This window comes from Amphibalanus amphitrite, unplaced genomic scaffold (assembly GCF_019059575.1).
Source record: "Amphibalanus amphitrite isolate SeventyFive unplaced genomic scaffold, NRLGWU_Aamphi_draft 000037F_arrow, whole genome shotgun sequence".
Taxonomy (NCBI): Eukaryota; Metazoa; Arthropoda; class Thecostraca; order Balanomorpha; family Balanidae; genus Amphibalanus; species Amphibalanus amphitrite.
The window spans coordinates 599,556-618,278 of NW_024881533.1; the positions used below are offsets into that span (position 1 = coordinate 599,556).

The window sequence follows — 18,723 nt, forward strand, 5'->3', positions numbered from 1 at the left end:
GCTTGTGATGCGCTGATCCCATGGGTACTGACGCTGATGACTGGATCTCCTCTGGACCGAATCTGACTTCTGAACCGGCGCCGAACCCGTCTGAACCGGCCGGCACTGATCCCGTCTCTGAACCGAGGCTTCTCACTGTTTCCTCTGGGCTGACCTCTCGTGGTCAGACAGATAACCGCGGATGTCGCCGATAATATGCGTTCATTCGATACCCGGCAGTCGGCTACGCGCTTCTGCGGCCCGCAGTCCACGGGGTCTGTAATACCCCTACATCTCCAAAACGGTTCGAGCTACCAGCATCAGGTCCGGTCTCTAAAACGCAGCGTCTTAATGGTGTATGCCCAGAATGATTATCGCGGGAGTTGGCTCCGGCTCTGAATGACATTTGGTATAGAAATCGGAAGGGCAGATGACTGCCGTCCTTCGGTTACCTCCTGTCGGCATTTTTTGCATTAGGTAACTGCTCTTCAAGTGACATTTGTAATTGAATGTACCTACGGTAATATGCATTGTGCAGTGTGCACGGTGCAGTTGTACAATAAATTCATAGTTCCTAGGACAGGAAAAGGTATATTAACTTCAGTCGGAGCAGCTAAGGCTATCTATTTACGGCTCGGCAATATTTGACCTAAGTGTCTCCATTCTTTCCAAAGACATTGACAGCGGCGTGTGCTTTGTGTCAGGGACGCCAGTGACGTCAGCACTGTCGTGACGTCATCGTTTTCCGTCCATGTGACCGATGAAGCCGGCAGTATGAGGGTCGAACAACCACAGACTCCAGCTCAGTGCTGATGGGATTGCGTCTAATAGGACTAGCGAACGCGCTCTCTCGTGCGTCCAGTATGAACGCGTATATAGGCGAGACAATCCACGCGCCAAGACCTAGCATGCGGTTGATTCGCCGCGACCTTACATGCATGATGAGAATGATGCAGTGTTTGGTATTTTCAGTTTTGCTATTTCATTTTGCGTCTGATCGTACCATTCAACTACCTCTTAACTATGTGTGAAATATATGAACAAATGGTGAAAACATCATGATTCTTCATTTAATGACGCAAAGTATTGTCGAAACATTTCATTGTGCACTTGCAGTGTTCACCGAATGTAGAACAGTGCGAATCAACAACGTTATAATGACGTAAAGATACATAATTTTCATCAGCACTTAATTTGATTTAAAACAGTGCCTACTACATCCGCAGAAGATAACTATACAGTCAGTTCAAAGTAATAATCTGGTGCACCTAACGATGGTGACATTATTCCAACTCCAATTTTGTGTGGATTGCTATAAGTAAGGTTACTGTGATGTGTGAGTGATCAGAGCCCAGGGCTGATGCGCCGGTTGGTAGCTCAGCGCACCTCGAGTACGTGTGCACCTTTTCAGCCGCTCAACAAACATTACGACTGGCTGTGTGACTACGACCCGGTGCACGTCTACTATCTGACCCACACGGACATGGGCTCCCACATGGTGCTCGACGAGCTGGACATGATCCGCGCGCAGAACTTCCTCGACCCCGAGTACTGGCCCTACTACTGGCCCTACTTTGCGCCGGAGCAGTTGCTGCAGGTAGCGCAGGGCCGCGCGCGTGCTCCCCAACCAACTCCGGTGCACAGCCGCGTATCGCCTTTCTTCGCATTGCCCCGAAATGTCAAATCTATACAATTATCATATGGTTCAGAAGAACTGGCCAAATATCTTTTTCTTCAACCACTGGATCGTCCTGGTAAGGCAGCAGTACGGCGAAACCCGAGCAGCAGGGACGCGGTCTGCCTGGCGGACGGACCTGGCACGGTAGACTGTGCCGCATCACTCGGATGTCCTGCGGCACAGTCTACCTGTCCACGGAACGCCGGGCGGATGACAGCAACGCCCGAGTTCTGTGTGATCAAAAGCCCAGGCTTCATTCAGATATGGATTATTCATTCAGTCGTCAGAGGCTTCGAGAGGCTCAGTGAGGACTGCGCTTTACAAATGGCAGGAAGACGGTGCAATAGGCCTCCAATACCAAAGGAAAGATAAGGCCATTAGGTAGGAAAACATTCAGAATGGTCAAATGCTTCACCAACCATCACGCATCTGCCCATAGCTAAATGAATCCCCTCGCTAGCTCTCCGTTTTGCTGCTTACACAATGATCCTATTGCGAATGCGATTACTTGGAATCCATTTTGCAAGATTATCGACACACTTTTTTAGTCGTCTTACGAAATGGTACGGTAAGAAAATACTGTTTTGGTGGGATAAAATAATATCCTTAGGTACTGGTAGTATCACCTACACTGCTGAACTCACAAATTCTTTTATCTCGCTGAGTATGGATTCCGGCTAATGGATCAATTGTAACTATTCAATAGTTTTACCAAATACCTATACTATTCACTAATATTTACACAGTACTACCGAGACTATTGTTAATCGCTACCAACAACAAAGACGCTGGTGACTGTCACAACTCACATTTACCGAATACTGATCCAATCCACAAGTCGCAATACTGATCCAATTGCAAAGACCGCGGTTACTGGGCGCAGTACGAAGAAATGCGATGCGGGGCTGGTGTCGCCCTTCATGTGCCACCGGCTCCACACTTCACCTGTGCTCTGGTGCAAGCCGGCCGATGTTGGCTGCGGCTTCAGTCGTGACTAGGAACTAGGACCTGCGGCTGCTCGCCTGCCCACCACTGATGACTATTTACAACGCTACTTTTTAAGAAGCCCCGTTATTTTTATATAATTTTCCTTGTGTCCGTTCATAGGTTTGTGTTGTGTACACCCGCGTCTTGACTTTATTGGAGAACGTTTTTACTTTGTTTGTTTGTTTACCTGTTATATTTGTAGCGCTGTGAGTGTTTGTTACCCTGTAGTGTGTTTATGTATTTAGAATACTCTTCAAAGTACTGTTATGTTGAATGGTATGTTTCTTTTGGCCTACACCTCTCACCTCATGCTAGAATTGCTTCCTTTGGTGTCCTCCTGCGATCGAAGTGTAAGACAGCTTTTGTTATTTCTACCTTTTGAACTATTTTAATACTTCTCCAAGCTTTGCTGTATATATTTTCAGCTTTTTCTGCTTTGAGGCTGCTTGCTTGTAAGATCTTCAACGGACTTCAATACGTCCTCTTCGACAAGCACTACGTTTCCATGACACGTCTAAATCGATTTAGAAAATGTTCACGTGCCTCTTTCTCGGATACTAGTTATTCACCTTATGCAAAAAAAGAGCGTATATATGGTTTTAGCTAGCACATAATCCTTCATTTACATTTTCAAATGCTGCCTAAATGCTATGATGGAGGAAATCCATTTTGCAAAATCGGCTTAACTTGTGTCATGGAAGCGTAGCCAATGAGACGGTACCAAAATTTAATTTCAGGTTAATACATCGCTGGCGTAATGTAATCGCTGGCGTACCATAAGCTGTTCAGTTAAGATAGCTATACATCCACCGTTATTGTGTTCACAAATATGCATTGTCTTTCTTTTCGGTGACTTTCTATTGAGCATCCATTTCCTGCAAATAAGTAACGGCAGTATATTATACTTTATCATGATAACTTGAGCTTCAAGCGTGGCTAGTGCTGGTTATACATACACCTGTTTGCATGATCGCTTGCCCAAACTTAAGACAATTCAAATTTTTCAACACGCCACATTTTACCAAATGACTTAATAACTTCCTTGCGCGCTGAATCAAGCACTCTTGTTCTACTGTCACCTAGCGATGTACATTAGCTATGAATGCCTCTAAATCTTTTAGCCTTTAGCCTCTATAGACTAGCTAATGTTTTTGCTGCGCCCCTCTGGCCACCGCTCCGTTACCCTCGCCGTGTCGGATGGGGCGCCCTCCTCTCCTGCGGCGCCGCCCAGCGCCTCCACCGCCTCCGACAGCGTGCGCCGCCTGCCGCCAGGGTCGGAGCTACCACTCGTCGTACATGTCGCCCTCGGTGCGCACCAGCCGGTACGTGCCGCCACCCAGGACCTACACGTACACCACCTACGATAGCAGCCCCAGAACCACCTATGCGCCCAGGGTAAGGAGCCGCCGCCGCTGGTCACCGGGCTCTGGGGACACGAGGACAGCCTGGTAATCGTCAATATAAAGAACTGTATGTTTTCTGCCCTTTCTGGGGTGTCAGCTAATTGGAGACTTATAAAATTTAGCTAAGTCTTCTGGTAGGCTAATGGTTATAAGATTAGCAGACAGCTTCTTCTGATGACTCCAAAATTGTGTGAGCCACTGTCGGGAGTTGTTTTTCTGCTCGTTTCTCGGCTGGCCGGCGGCCACTCAGTCACGCGGCCGTCGACTCGCGCCTCCGCTAACGAGGCCGTGCATCGGCCGCCGTCAGCCGCCGTCGGCCGGTGGCGGGTCCGTCTCCCGCCGTCAGACGGTGGCGGGTCCGTCTCCCGCCGTCAGCCGGTGGCGGGTCCGTCTCCCGCCGTCAGCCGGTGGCGGGTCCGTCTCCCGCCGTCAGCAGGTGGCGGGTCCGTCTCCCGCCGTCAGCCGGTGGCGGGTCCGTCTCCCGCCGTCAGACGGTCGCGGTCCGGCGGCGACCCAAACGGCCGGATCCGTCTGCCGCCGCCGCCCGTCCGCTCAAGGCCGCCGGCCTGTTGACGGTGCGCGTGCCAGCGCGTGAGACCGGCGCTACTGCCCCCGTTTGTTGGCGCCGGGAATGTGCTTTTGGCGTAAAGGACGAGCTGCCAGCGATAGAATCGTGTCTGGCTGCGCCGCGCTGACCTATGACGCTGGCATAGTACGGGTGTGTGGCAGAATGTCACCTGTCGGTCAGACCGGCCGAGCCGGGAGCGCGAGCGACCATCACCGGCTCCGGGCCGGCACTCGCAGTGAGACTCTGTTCTTCCTCCGTTTCCACAGAGCGACATCGGAGAGCACGTCGTCAAGCGAGTCGAGCGCGTAGTCGAGTCGACCACGACCAATGTGCCCCGATACTTTTGATTCCATCCCCGGCCCCTTCCCCAGCCCGACCCCCGCCTTTCTGTTTCTTCTCTGCATGCTACTAACGCCACGGCGGCTCCAGCTGCTCGTTTGCTTGTTTTGTAGGCATTTAGAGCTAACACCATAAACCTGTACTGTCACACTGTCGGGGATCTGGCTGGCTTTTCAAGTGAAACTCCACTGAGCTAGTGAATATTGCTGAGCTTGCTTGATTCCAGTTAGCTTGTAGACGCTTAGGCGGCCAGATGAACCGTTGCATAAATATATGTATGTATGAGAAGCGTACCGCTGGCATAGTTGTTGGGCTGCATAACCAGCATTTCGCGCATTTCATTCATTTCAAGAACATGGACGAAACTGCCTAAAAAGGGATAATGCATACTCGTACATCAACACAATACGCCCAGGCCATCATACGAATTACATCGCTAGTCTCTCAAGACATATCATATAATCAGGCAAAAAACAAGCTATTTCTTCTTTTCTTTGTAACAATATGCCAATGTTTGTGAGCTTTGGCTCTCTTTGTTTCGCTCTCACTGTCTTTTCCTCTGAATCCTGCCCAAGGTTGTCCTCTCCTCATCCACTGCTCCACACAGCCAATGGACCTCTCTGCACCCCTCGCCTACCATCCCAGTGACCGGGCACCACGCCTCGGGTCGACGCCAGACGGACGGACAGACAGACAGACAGACAGGACTGTCTGTCGGGTGAGTTCACACAGGTGAGCGAAACGATTCTCACACAGGTGAGTGCAGGTGAGGCGGGGCGAGATTGTCCTCCAGTGGTCTTCCGTGTTCAGACTCTTATGCGATTATTTACCCGGCTAATGCAGCTTCAGTCATAGTTACGCAACACAAGGGAGGGGTGCTACTGGGCTCTAAATATACAGTCTCTAATGGTCTCCAATGGATGTAAACCACGGACGTATAAATAAACTGGACCCGCAACCACCTCCATTCAGGTGAAGCCGACAAGGCGCCATTTTACGTTGCCAAAAACCCGTGCTCTGAAAGGTCATCGAGCCAATACAATTGGAATTGCGTCTAAACGGATGATCGGATCGAGATGCTGATGGTACCGTTCGACGGGTAATGCTTTGAGGCAGGTGATGATGCATGTCACAGGTCATTCGGTGTCACGTGGCGCGTGCCACGTGCCGACAAAGTCAGGAAGGGCAAAAACCTTTAAGCGACGCTCCAAATTAAACGGTGGGCGGCACAGGTGCCAAATTCACAGGTCACATGTCCCGGTGTTTGACCATTAACATATGGTATGCTCGGCAGCAGGGGGTGCGGAATGCACGCGCCAGGGGCGAAAAACATGTTTTGAGGAGGCATCCTCCGATTCCGGAAAACCTTGACCTAGGCACACCAAATTTGGCACACTGACACGACTGGACGAGCGCTTTAAGGCGCTGTGCAAATAGATGTGCTGGGGTACACGGTGCACGTGCTGTGCACGTGCAAACCTTTTGATGTTGCACTCTGTGTCACATATACGGGCAGAGCGGGTAGCGCTAGCAAGCTCAAAATTCTAAATTTACACAGACCACCCAGAATGTATTCCCGCATAGTTATTGAGCATATCCATCTCCTGGTGGACCCCGAAGGTGCGCTCTGCACGTGCAAAAATTATCCGCGCCGGGCGGTGGGGATGCATGGACACCCCATGTAGGTTTATGTAAATATCTCGAAAACGGCGTTGTGGAGCGCCGCCGTTTTTAGCACACCCTTTCATGCATCTTTTTCACACATGCTGCATAACTTTCAGACCCAGGTCACTCAAGGCTAGGTCACCAGGTTACGTCCAAGTGGCCTTACCTTAGGAAAAGTTATAATGCCCGTCATAGCTACACAGACTGAACAATCGGTCTAAAATGTTGGCAGCGATTACTAAGAGCACCATATATACGTAAAGTACCTCTACCTCGGTAGTTCACTGTCACTGACCTAGGGTTCTGTTGATTTTGCGACCTTTCTATTATAGGTAAGTCAATGGGAGACAATTGAACTGCGCTTCATTTACCAACATAAAAATGAAAAAAAATGAAAAAAAAGATTAATTGTAGGTAGCGCAAAAGGCAAAAGCTCTTGCAGTCTTAACACAAAAAAGTACAATTATAAAGCATTATCGGCGCCTGTAGTGATACTGTACCGCAACAACCATTATCTTCATCTTTCACCCATAGATGGCAGTAGCAGAGCGTCTGCATCTATGCTGTGCCGCAGTGCTTTTACAATACGAACTGAGCATTGAGCAAGTGCGGTGTAATAGGTACGATTATGTGGCGGCCTGGACCGCTGACCGCGGCCAAGAAATGGTTCTAACTTGACTGAGTAGCGGTAAATCAGCATCTGATATTAAGTTATCATTACGAGACCATGCATTTGGCCGGAATTTGATTCGGCGTACGTCGGCGCGCACTAGCTGCGCATTTGCTGTCTTTTCGTGGTTTCAACTCAAGCGTTCAAACATGTGATATGATGCTGGTCACATGTAATATGGTGGGTGTCAAGGTCACGTGAAAATTAGGTCAAGGTCACTGACCTTTAATGACCTTGGTTCACCTTTTCGAGTTTTACATGTTTCTAGGACAGTTTTAGGAGCTGATTTCGAATTTAGCACTCAGTTTAACATTTCAGAAGTTATAGTTTCATTGCCTTCGTAACATGTTACGACGCCATCAGTGGTGGTTGACACCTACTATGGATAAGCGGCAGGACACCTACTGGTTGACCTGACCTGACCTGACCCGACCTGGCCTAAATGCATGAAAACATCAGCTGTGATCAAAACAAACATGACATTCCTGATAAATGACCCGTAGAACTCGCAACAACCTCAATTTACGAAGTCAAAAGTGTTAAGTATCAAAAGTGTTTTCAGCGCTCTTGCATGTCTCTACCAAAGGTTACTGTCAAAATGTTGTGGATGGCTGTCATGACCTGAAATAACCCCAGGACATAAGTAGAGGTCACAGGTGCAATTTCCCGATTAAATATGTCACGTTTCCCTGCTACCCGTGTTCCGTTATTTGAGTGCATTGTTAAGTATGTTAATATGAGTTTCGTGCAACAGAAGCGCAGTTCAATTGTCTCCCATTGACTTACCTATAATAGAAAGGTCGCAAAATCAACAGAACCCTAGGTCAGTGACAGTGAACTACCGAGGTAGAGGTACTCTACCTACGTATATATGGTGCTCTTAGTAATCGCTGCCAACGTTTTAGACCGATTGTTCAGTCTGTGTAGCTATGACGGGCATTATAACTTTTCCTAAGGTAAGGCCACTTGGACGTAACCTGGTGACCTAGCCTTGAGTGACCTGGGTCTGAAAGTTATGCAGCATGTGTGAAAAAGATGCATGAAAGGGTGTGCTAAAAACGGCGGCACTCCACAACGCCGTTTTCGAGATATTTACATAAACCTACATGGGGTGTCCAAGCATCCCCAACGCCCGGCGCGGATAATTTTTGCACGTGCAGAGCGCACCTTCGGGGTCCACCAGGAGATGGATATGCTCAATAACTATGCGGGAATGCATTCCGGGTGGCCTGTGTAAATTTGGCACTTTGAGCTTGCTAGCGCTACCCGCTCTGCCCGTATATGTGACACAGAGTGCAACATCAAAAGGTTTGCACGTGCACAGCACGTGCACCGTGTACCCCAGCACATCTATTTGCACAGCGCCTTAAAGCGCTCGTCCAGTCGTGTCAGTGTGCCAAATTTGGTGTGCCTAGGTCAAGGTTTTCCTGAATCGGAGGATGCCTCCTCAAAACATGTTTTTCGCCCCTGGCGCGTGCATTCCGCACCCCCTGCTGCCGAGCATACTATATGCTAATGGTCAAACACCGGGACATGTGACCTGTGAATTTGGCACCTGTGTTGCCCACCGTTTAATTTGGAGCGTCGCTTAAAGGTTTTTGCCCTTCCTGACTTTGTCGGCACGTGGCACGCGCCACGTGACACCGAATGACCTGCATGACATGCATCATCACCTGCCTCAAAGCATTACCCGTCGAACGGTACCACCAGCACCTCGATCCGATCATCCGTTTAGACGCAATTCCAATTGTATTGGCTCGATGACCTTTCAGAGCACGGGTTTTTGGCAACGTAAAATGGCGCCTTGTCGGCTTCACTATCTTCCATGGGAGGTTCATTGGGATCGTCAGTCCAGTTTATTTATACGTCCGTGATGTAAACCATCAATTTTAGTCTAGGCATCTTTTGACCGTCATGCAACAAGCTATTGGTCCCGAACATGGATGCGAACAATGATGCTGGGATCAACAGGGATCATGTATTATGAGCCAACGATGTATGCTATTTAAGTTTATTTATGATTGCTTGAAAATATCATAAGACGAGAGAGCGCTGAATATCTTCGCTTATTTGAAAGGATACGCCAGTTTAGCTTAGACGTTCCTTTTATTTTCAATCATGTCTTCGAACTCGGCAGAACGACTGAAAGTCTGTCTCCCCTGACTTTTAGTTGGCGTTGTATCACCGTTTTCTTGGGATCACTGATCAGGCACTGCCAGCTCGCTGGCACCGGTTCAAAGCTTTGGAGGCGCCGGTGATTGGTGGGCACCAACGTCCCCCACACCACCGCACCGACAGCTACTAAAGCTGCTGAATGTAGTCAGGCATCGGTAGGATTGTGATTGCAGGATTGCAAAATCCTGATTGCATTCCTTTTTGGTGGATTGCACCTGGATTTGAAATCCATTCCAAAAAACAGGATTTGATTGCGGATTGGATTGCATCATACTTCCAATTTTTGCAATCCAATCCGGATTGCGTGTTTTGGTGTTTGATAAGTGACTTGAAATGGTTTGTTGCGATTGAAAATTGTGAGATCGGCTTCATCGGCTCAATGTACTTTGCTATCAAGGGCTTTACATCGAAACTTGAAATAATTTAAACGCTTTTAATTTAAACGATCAAAATAATATACGCTGATGAACTACATAGGAAGGGCAAAATTACGTATTTGAGGGCGAGTTTTAAAAATATGAAACACTGGTTGGGTAGAGGTTTAAATGTGAGGGTGTTTGAGGCAAAAAATATTTCCCATAAAATACCTGTGCCTTAGATAGGAATTACTCGCAAGACTAGGTACTAGAAATGGGTGATTTGGGGATGGAGGCACGGCCCTATGCCCCCCTCTCTCCCCCAGATCCACTAGTGCACATAATAATACAACAGGATTGCAAAAAAGGATTGCGGATTTGATCACAATCCAAGTGAAAAAAGGGGATTGCGGGTAGGAATGCAATCCACTTCGGCACTAGGAATGTGGATTGGGAATGCAATCCTTTCAAAAAGGATTTTACCGATGCCTGAATGTAGTCATGCTAGAGATGTTATGAGTAGATGAACATCAGCCGCTTATCGAATGCCGTTCTCAGGAGGGTATTCTGCACGATTGGTGTTTCCAGGCTTGCTGGTTGACAAGCTGATCCCAGCTGTCAAAATGTGGAACAAAAATGCAGCTAAAACAGCTGGGACGCCTATGCAGTTATGAAACTCGATCAATGTTTTATCGTAATCCATGAAATGAATGCGAGCTTCCGAGTTTATATCTCGATGCATACCTCCTCTTATATCTCCTCTTACTCAAAACCGTCTTTTTGACTTCTATTCCTCTTACTTCTGCTGACACCCGCCCCACGGACTCCCGTCCCGCTGGCTTCCATTCCATTGACTCATATACTGGTCCATTGTGTCCCGTCCCACTGAATCCTACTGACTGTTTCCTTGTCTCCCACCAACTGACCGGCGACTTAACCGTCCCAATGACTCTGTTCCACTGACTCCGTCCCTCTGACTCCATCCCTCTGACTCTCAGGCGCGCCACGGGATCCCGTCGGTGGCCCACCAGCGGCTGACTCCCGTCTCGCTGAGTCCGTCCCTCTGACTCCATCCCTCTGACTCTCCAGGCGCGCCACGGGATCCCGTCGGTGGCCCACCAGCGGCTGACCCCCGTCTCGCTGCCGGCCTACTCGAGTCCGCTGATGCCGTACCTGCTGATGGACGAGGATGACGTGGTGGTGCTGCCGCGGCGCCGCACTCTGGCCAGGCTCAGCGACGAGCTGGACGACGACCCCGTGCTGAAGGTGAGCGGCGCGGGCGATGGTTTGTGGGAGAGGAACAGGCGATAACGAGAAGCCTTGCATGAGAGCTAACACTTTTTGCTGAATACCGGGCGGTTTATTTCTTCTGCTTCAGTCATCTTTCGCTCATCATTTTCAATTTTGGATTTATTTTTGAATGGTTTGGACACTCGAGAAGCACAACTGAAGCATCTCGAGGGACAAAACACTAAATTCTCGATTTTCTTCAGCCTTTGCCGCGCCTCAAAGTTAACTTTTATCAACCTATTCGCTTTTGCCACTGACGACTTTTGCATACCTGTTGGGCTCTGCTGCACAGTCTATTTGAAGCTGCCCCTGTTAACCCCGCTGATGTCCGTGCGTGCACGTGCAGCGTTTCTCCGGCTCGTGTCCCAACTGCTGCGCCGTGGCCAGGCCCGTCCAGCAAGTCACAGTCGTGGCCCGGCCGTCGCCGAGGCTCTATTCCGTGCCCTCCTATGGACCCTTTGTCAGTGGGGAGGATGAACTCAGAAATGTAAGTTTTACGACGGGTGACTTGTGGAACGATAGGTTGACGCAATAGCAAGGTTGCATTTCAGGTTTTGATTTTTTATGAATACATACCTATTTGTGCCTGTTTGTTTATTGTTATAAATAGTACCTATGTATTATTTGAATTGGGTTTTTGGACATGATATTTGTGATAATCAAAGTATGAACGGTGGGAGATCACGGATGCCCGTCTGACTCACTAAGTAAATTCACTGCATTGACAGCAGGCGACTGTCTTCAGCAGTTATGACTGAGCTTTCCCTTTCTGAAGCTGCTGCGACTGAGCGCGGTCGGTTGGGTACTTTTTCAATGTGCATTTTCGGTCTGTGTTTCTCTCCCTCTCTTCCCCCTCCCTCTCTCTCTCCTCTTTCTCTCTCTCTCTCTCTCTCTCTCTCTCTCTCTCTCTCTCTCTCTCTCTCTCTCTCTCTCTCTTTCTCTCTCTCTCGCTGCTGGGACTGAGCGCGGCCGGTGGCTGTGTTTCAGTGGTACGAGGACCGGATCCACCACGCCCAGGTCGAGGCGTCCTCCATCGCCCAGTCGCACATCAACGACCTCTGCACGCCCAAACTGCGCCACATCTCCGTCACACCCATGTACACGCCCAAGTGAGTGTCGCGGAGCGCACATTGGAGGCCGCCAGACAAATCACAGATTGTAAAACTACCGAATACGCCGTGCGCAGAACATTCCCATCAGTAAAAATCAAGGAATTCAGTTTCAGCCTCACTGCCCGCGCCGCCCCGCCCCGCCGGCCGGTCGGACTGACGACTCGAGCGCCGGTGAAGCCCCGTCGGAGGCGCGTCACGTGCCGCTCCCAGTGGCAGACGACGGCCGTGACGCGTGCGGCGCCGGTCGGCCGTCTCACCACAGTCGGCATGATGGACCCGATATGGTTTCGTTTCACGAACGGTCGAGCTAAATGGATCAATGGGAGCACTTTTACCACCGCTCGAGAAAATCCGTCCGAGAAAATGTTCCTACAGATTGCTATGCCTAAAGATGGGTTCCATGGGATTGCAGCTCGTCACTTACTTTTCAATTGCATTGTTATAGATTCATAGCAAACTACTCAGTACTTTAAGCATTTTGCCACCGTTGAAACCGTGGGACAATAAGCTCGAAAATCAAATGATGAAAAAGATAATCTTTCAAAGCTGGCGGACGGTCGTCGTTAAAGGAAATAAGTTTTCTAGTGCTTTGGTCGGACGTCGTTGGTCGAGTCTAGTTTGCTTTATTATACTTTATAGCCTTTCTGGGAAGAGTGATATAGATATTTTCGCTTTGACGGCTTGATTTAAGCCGTTTTCATGACGGGCTATCCGGCGAGTGCATCTAATTTGACCAAATCTGCACCTAATCTCTTTTACAGCAAATACCTTCATTTTATGAATTTATTTCAGTGTTTTAATCGATGATGGGACATCGATTGCTGTTTATATGACAAAGCAGGCATATAAGCAATTAGTGCAACCCTAGCTGATAGCTACTAAGAGACACACTGAACCTAACTTGACTAAATCTGCACCTAATCTGCACCAGACGTGCACCAAATGTGTACCAGATGGCCGTCGTGAAAACAGCTATTCTCTCTGATCGTTGTGCTCCTCTGACTGTGACTATCCTCTGACCCTCCCCGACCTCACGGAGCCGGCCCTGTTGGCAGTTGGATGTTCCCTCTGACGGCTGTGTCCCTCTGACTGTGACTCGTTTCTCACGGAGCGTCCTGCCGTCCAGGCTGTACCCAGAGCCGGTGGCGCCGCGGCTCGCGCAGTACACGCGGCACCGGTCCAGGGCCGCCGCCGACCCCCTGAAGCCCGTCAGGAGGAACATCGAGCTAAAGTCGCGCTTCAACAGCGCCAATGACGCCGCTCAGAACACGTATAAACGCATGGGTAAGGCAGACACCGAGCAACAATGCATCTCATATCTCTCGCTCTGCTGTCTTCTATTCTAATGCATATATTTAAGTGGCCATTTTTCTATCTTAACCAGTTTCTCCACCGTAAATCATATAGGTAAAGCATGTTTATTAACCCGCGCGGGGCTGGGGTCTCCAGCCGAACGCGCGGGGCTGGGGGGGGGGGGTAAATTTTACCACCCCCCCCCTGTTATCTCCCGAACTAATGGTCCGATTTGGAAAATTCAAACGCAAATCGAAAGATCTCATCACGAACAACTAAAAACATGTACTTAATTTTAAGTTTGAGGTCAAGGTCAAGGTCAGGTCAAGGGTACAAATTGCAAGTTCCTACAGTATCGGCCTTGCACCGTAGTTGCCGAAGAATGGATTCATGGACTGAGACTGATCGCCCAAAACGTGTTCTTAGGCTACCAAGACAATATTCGTTGCATACAATATCATTCAGAGGTCAAGGTCAAGGTCAGGTCAGGTCAGGTCAGGTCACCAAAAACAAAATATAGAAAAGGGCATGTGCGACACATGTTTTATGGGTCATTTTACTCATAGAATTCAATAGGCACACTCAATAAGTGATATGGACCACCTCTGGATGAATTTCAGGTCGAGGTCAGGTCAAGGTCAGGTCAAGTGAGGTCAAATTTTGAAGTTGGTTGCTAAGGCCTAAAAAGGTGTCTATCTGATGCAGTTTTTCACGGCGAGTCGAATGGTGCTATTTTTGTTTCCGTTCGAGGTCTAGAACTTCTAAAAAAGTCATTTTTCAAAAATTTTGTGTGTCGTGACGTCATATAATTTTGAATAACTCCCACATTTTTGAACCGATTCTTCTAAAACTTAGTATGTAGGTACACATAGACCACTTCTCTGACATATATTCCGGTTTTTTCGATACACTCAAAATTTTGGATTTTATAGCTATTTTCCCAAAAAAGTCAGTTTTTTGGAAAAATGTGGGCCAAAATCCAAAATTTTCAAAAAACCGAGATAGCCATTTGATAGCCAAAGTAGAATTACGTATATCCTTTTTTGTTACGTCTTGATTCCTTTAAAAATGAAGATGTTAGCGGCGTTTGAACTTTTGCCGTTTTTTGAGGCGAAAATGGCGAACATGACGTCACTAAAACGTCAATTTCTCAAAAATTTTCCGACGGATTTCGCTCAAATTTTCAGGGAACGTGTCAAATTGATGTAAGAAAAGGTACTGAAAGTTTGGCGGCGCTGCGCGCCGCCGTTTTTGAGATATTGCAAAAATTCGCGAGGGGGGGTAAAATTTACCCCCCCCCCAGCCCCGCGCGGGTTAATCGCTGGAATGACGGTAACAATTAAGCACATACATATATCTGATTTGTCATTCTCGTCTTTTCTGTCCAAATCTACCTACAATAATTACAAACCAATGGTGATATAAAACCACTCGGTACTTTTTCTTTCCGCACAATTCGCATCACCAACGCCCACTGCACATATCGCCTGAAGGACTGCCTTCAGACTGCGCTATATATTTTGCCTTGCATAACGTCCTCAGCTCTCCATGCATCTTTTCTTTTCAGTTTGCAAATATTACATTATTTCACCTTTATTGACAAAAAGGGTATTTGACAATCTTTTGCGCCTGGACTGTGTCCTGTTGCGCCTGCTGTCTCTCGCTGCCGCCTACTAACCGGCCCGTCCTGCCGCGCCGCCCTGAAGGCTCCGGTCACCTGGCCTGTCTGAGTCTGCTCGGCGGCCCGGTGGTGTCCAAACGCACCCACTCGCGCTTCTACAACGGCGAGAGGGTGCGCTCCGAGGACATGGCCCAGCGCCTGCTGCCGTCACCCCGCGACGACCCCAGCTCGCACCGGCGAAGTGAGCGCACTGTGCCGCCCGGCCGGCCGCTGTGCCGGCCGACTGGGCAGGTTGTCGTACCATGTCCTTAGTAAAGTTGTACATACATAGGAAGTATTTCGAGCTATTTAGTTTTCAGTCTCTTCCAAGCCACGTAGATAAGGAGATCAGAAACGAGGCATAGCTCAGTGGCTATTATTGCCCACCGTTGCAAGCACCAGAGTACGTAATGCATTCATAATTTGTGCTGTGTGCGTGCTGTACGTGCACCTGTAGTTGGCCATGTCTGTCTGTGTGATGTAGACGATAGCTCGGTAATCCAGTACCCCGTACTCGGCTCGACGGCCGCTCAATACTGATATCCTTCAATGACGTCACGTTCCTAGGCGACAGCGCTGATCCTGCCGGTCGGGACTCCGAGGGCGAGGCAAAACCGGCGCAGCCAGAGTCAACAAACGGTCTGACCAGTACGTAATCTCCGCACACCTGAAAATTATCATTAAAACGACATTACCATATTTACTGAATTTGTTTCATGTCAAGGAAGACACAACCTTATGCCCTTTATTATATTTTTATTTGTATTTTCACAGACGGCGAAAAAGCAGAGCAAGAAGAAGAATAAAATTATATTGAAACGATGAAGAGCAAATCTATCAGCCGACGCCGGCCGTCATCAGATACATCAGAAATACGCTGCTTATTGTGGTCATAGATGTTTATTGGCATCGTGAAGCATCGCTTATGCTAAAAGCTCTGTCACCTCTCTGTCTTTGATTTACTATCGCTTTTATTCAGTCTTATGTACGTCAAAATGCTTTAATAAACTATAAAATGTCCTTCCTCCTCTGCGTATGAGTTCTTCAACGGCAGAGACAACACGTGATGGACCCCGTATTATCGTAGGCGTAAACCCAAGAATCCCAGGCAGCCTGCAATGCACGTGCCCAAACACTAGCCCAGAAGCGATGAGACGGTTTAGCGTTTCTTACAGCTGAAAATGTCTGAATTCTGATGAAGCAGGAGCTCCTGAAGTGCGGCTAAGTACTGAGAGGTAAGGGCGTGAACATATAGAATGCTCTTGCACCAACACTGCAGAAGACCCAATTGCATGCAGCTGCCCGCCCTCATAGCTGTCCAAATAGAGTAGTTATTCTAAGGACTGGTGCATTTAAATACAGACGTATGACTCGCTGGAACCGCGCACAAAGCTTTTTTTTGTCCGCGCGTACTGCGTAGGCATCAAATGTGTACAAATTGCATAACTACATATTACGTCGTATGTGCAAATTATATTTTTTTATTGCGAAATACCGTTATTTAACTTTGCGAGACGTTTTTGCTAGCTCAAGTCGACTGTGCAGCATAATATCCATGTGTATAATACCAATGCTATGCTCTTAGCACCAGTCTCAAAACTTATGTACATATGTATTTTCATCCATATACGGTGCCTTCAGGTTTCACGGGTCCTTGTGGCTGAATCATCGACAGCATACTTTGCTTTTTAACCTTCCAGGCGGTGGGGGGGCATTTTTTGCCCCCCCCCTTTAGTTTTTTCGATATATCTCGAGAACCGCTGCGCCGATCGTCACCAAACTTTCAGTACCCTCCCGGGAGTAGCTAGCGCACATGGTGACCAAAAAATTTCCAAAGGCTATGATAGGTTGGCCGCTAATGACGTCAGAGTGACGTCATTTCTGCCATTTTCGACCCAAAAAAAGGTTTCGCGGGAAGAGCTGTCAGGCCTACAGCTTTTGAGATACAGAAAAATGTTTCGACATAAAAGGTGTGGAATCAAAAGGGCTACAAAACTGCTATTTCGGTTTTTCGAATTTTTTGGATTTTGACCCCCAAAAACCAAAAAATAGATTTTTTGAAAATAATAGCCGAAAAATCCAAAAAGTTTTTTGAATTTCGAAAAAAACCGGAATATACGTGATAGTCCCTACCGCTTTCTATCTCCATACCAAATTTGAGATCGATACCTCTTTTTTGGCCAAGTTATTGCGAAAAAACTGTTCAAAATTGATGACGTCAAATTTTCAAACTGAATTTTTAGCAATTCTAGACCCCGTAGCGCAAAACAAAGACCACCATTAGACTTCCCGTGACGAGCTGCATCGAATCAATACCCATTTTATGCAAAAATATCAACTTTGAAATTTGACCTTTTTTGACCTGACCTTGACCTGACCTCCACCAGAAAGTGACCTAAACCGTACATGATGGTCTTATAACCAACACCATTGAGTTGAAAATGAAAAACTGGCCATAAAACATGCATCGCACAACCTTAGTAAAGTTGGGTTCATGTGGTGACCCTTGGTGACCTTTGGTGACCTGACCTGTGACCTGACCTGGTATGACCAGTGACCTCTACTAGCAACATATGTGCTAGACAACTGACGCCTTATCGCTGATTTTCGACAAAATGCGTTTTACTCGGTGTTATAGCGCTTTCCCTAGAAGCCCCGTGAACGGTGAAACATTTTATCTTTGACCTGACCTGTGACGTCATCGGTGACCCCGAGGTCAATGAAATTTGGTTTATCTCAGCAAATTTGACAGGGCTATCGAACGCCGTTTGAATTTTCCGGATCCGTCCAGTAGTTTCGGAGATACGGGGGGGGGGGGGGGGGCAAAACAAAATCCCCCCACCTCGCGGAAGGTGGCCGGGAGGCCCACCGCCTGCCGGGTTAAAACGACTTCCAGCTTATGCTCATTGTATGCCTCTGTGCGATCAACCTATACCGACTGTGCATGATTTTGCCGGTTGTCAATTGAATCACCAGAATCTCCCTTGAGCTGCACAGCGACGGTGGCTCGATTGTAACGCTTCAGTGAGGACTTTTTAGCATGGATGCTGGTGGTTCGATTTTAACGAATCAAGGATTTAACAAATCAATTTAACGAATCATATTTAACGCCCCACATCTAACTCGGCTTCTGGGTCACGTAGCGATCCCCGCGGCAATGCTGGCGTATGCTGCCCGTGACGACAGAAAACGGATGGTATCCAATTTTAAGGTCCTCTAGGCCATTGGTTGACCTTGCAGGTCAGGCCAATGGCCTAACAGTCGGTGAACTCTGGAACTGCTAGAACTTTTTAAAGTGAGACCATTATGAGGTTTTCGTGGTCTTAAGTTTGAATTTCATATTAGTTTTGTACGAAGATAATATACTTATTCATGCATTTGGGGTAGGTTGGGTCAGGTCAGGTCCGGTCAGGCGTCCCGCGCCGGCTATCGGTATAAACCACTAAAGACATCTTCGTTGCATCTGCACAAAAACTGCTCAAATATTCAAATGAGTACTAAATTCGAAATCAGCTAAAAACCTATCCTGAAGTCATACCTAAAACTAA

At 48.0% G+C, this 18,723-nt stretch overlaps 1 protein-coding gene across 1 annotated transcript in view; it reads left to right on the forward strand.

Moving 5' to 3' along the window:
- The window catches only part of LOC122372619 (cell surface glycoprotein 1-like), a 50,630-nt gene that overhangs the window by 5,712 nt on the left and 26,195 nt on the right, over positions 1-18,723 (forward strand). The window contains exons 2-6 of the mRNA XM_043350062.1: positions 10,910-11,086; positions 11,457-11,597; positions 12,098-12,219; positions 13,349-13,506; positions 15,222-15,377. Coding sequence (XP_043205997.1) covers positions 10,910-11,086; positions 11,457-11,597; positions 12,098-12,219; positions 13,349-13,506; positions 15,222-15,377 — 754 coding nt within the window. The remainder of the gene's footprint in view (positions 1-10,909; positions 11,087-11,456; positions 11,598-12,097; positions 12,220-13,348; positions 13,507-15,221; positions 15,378-18,723) is intronic.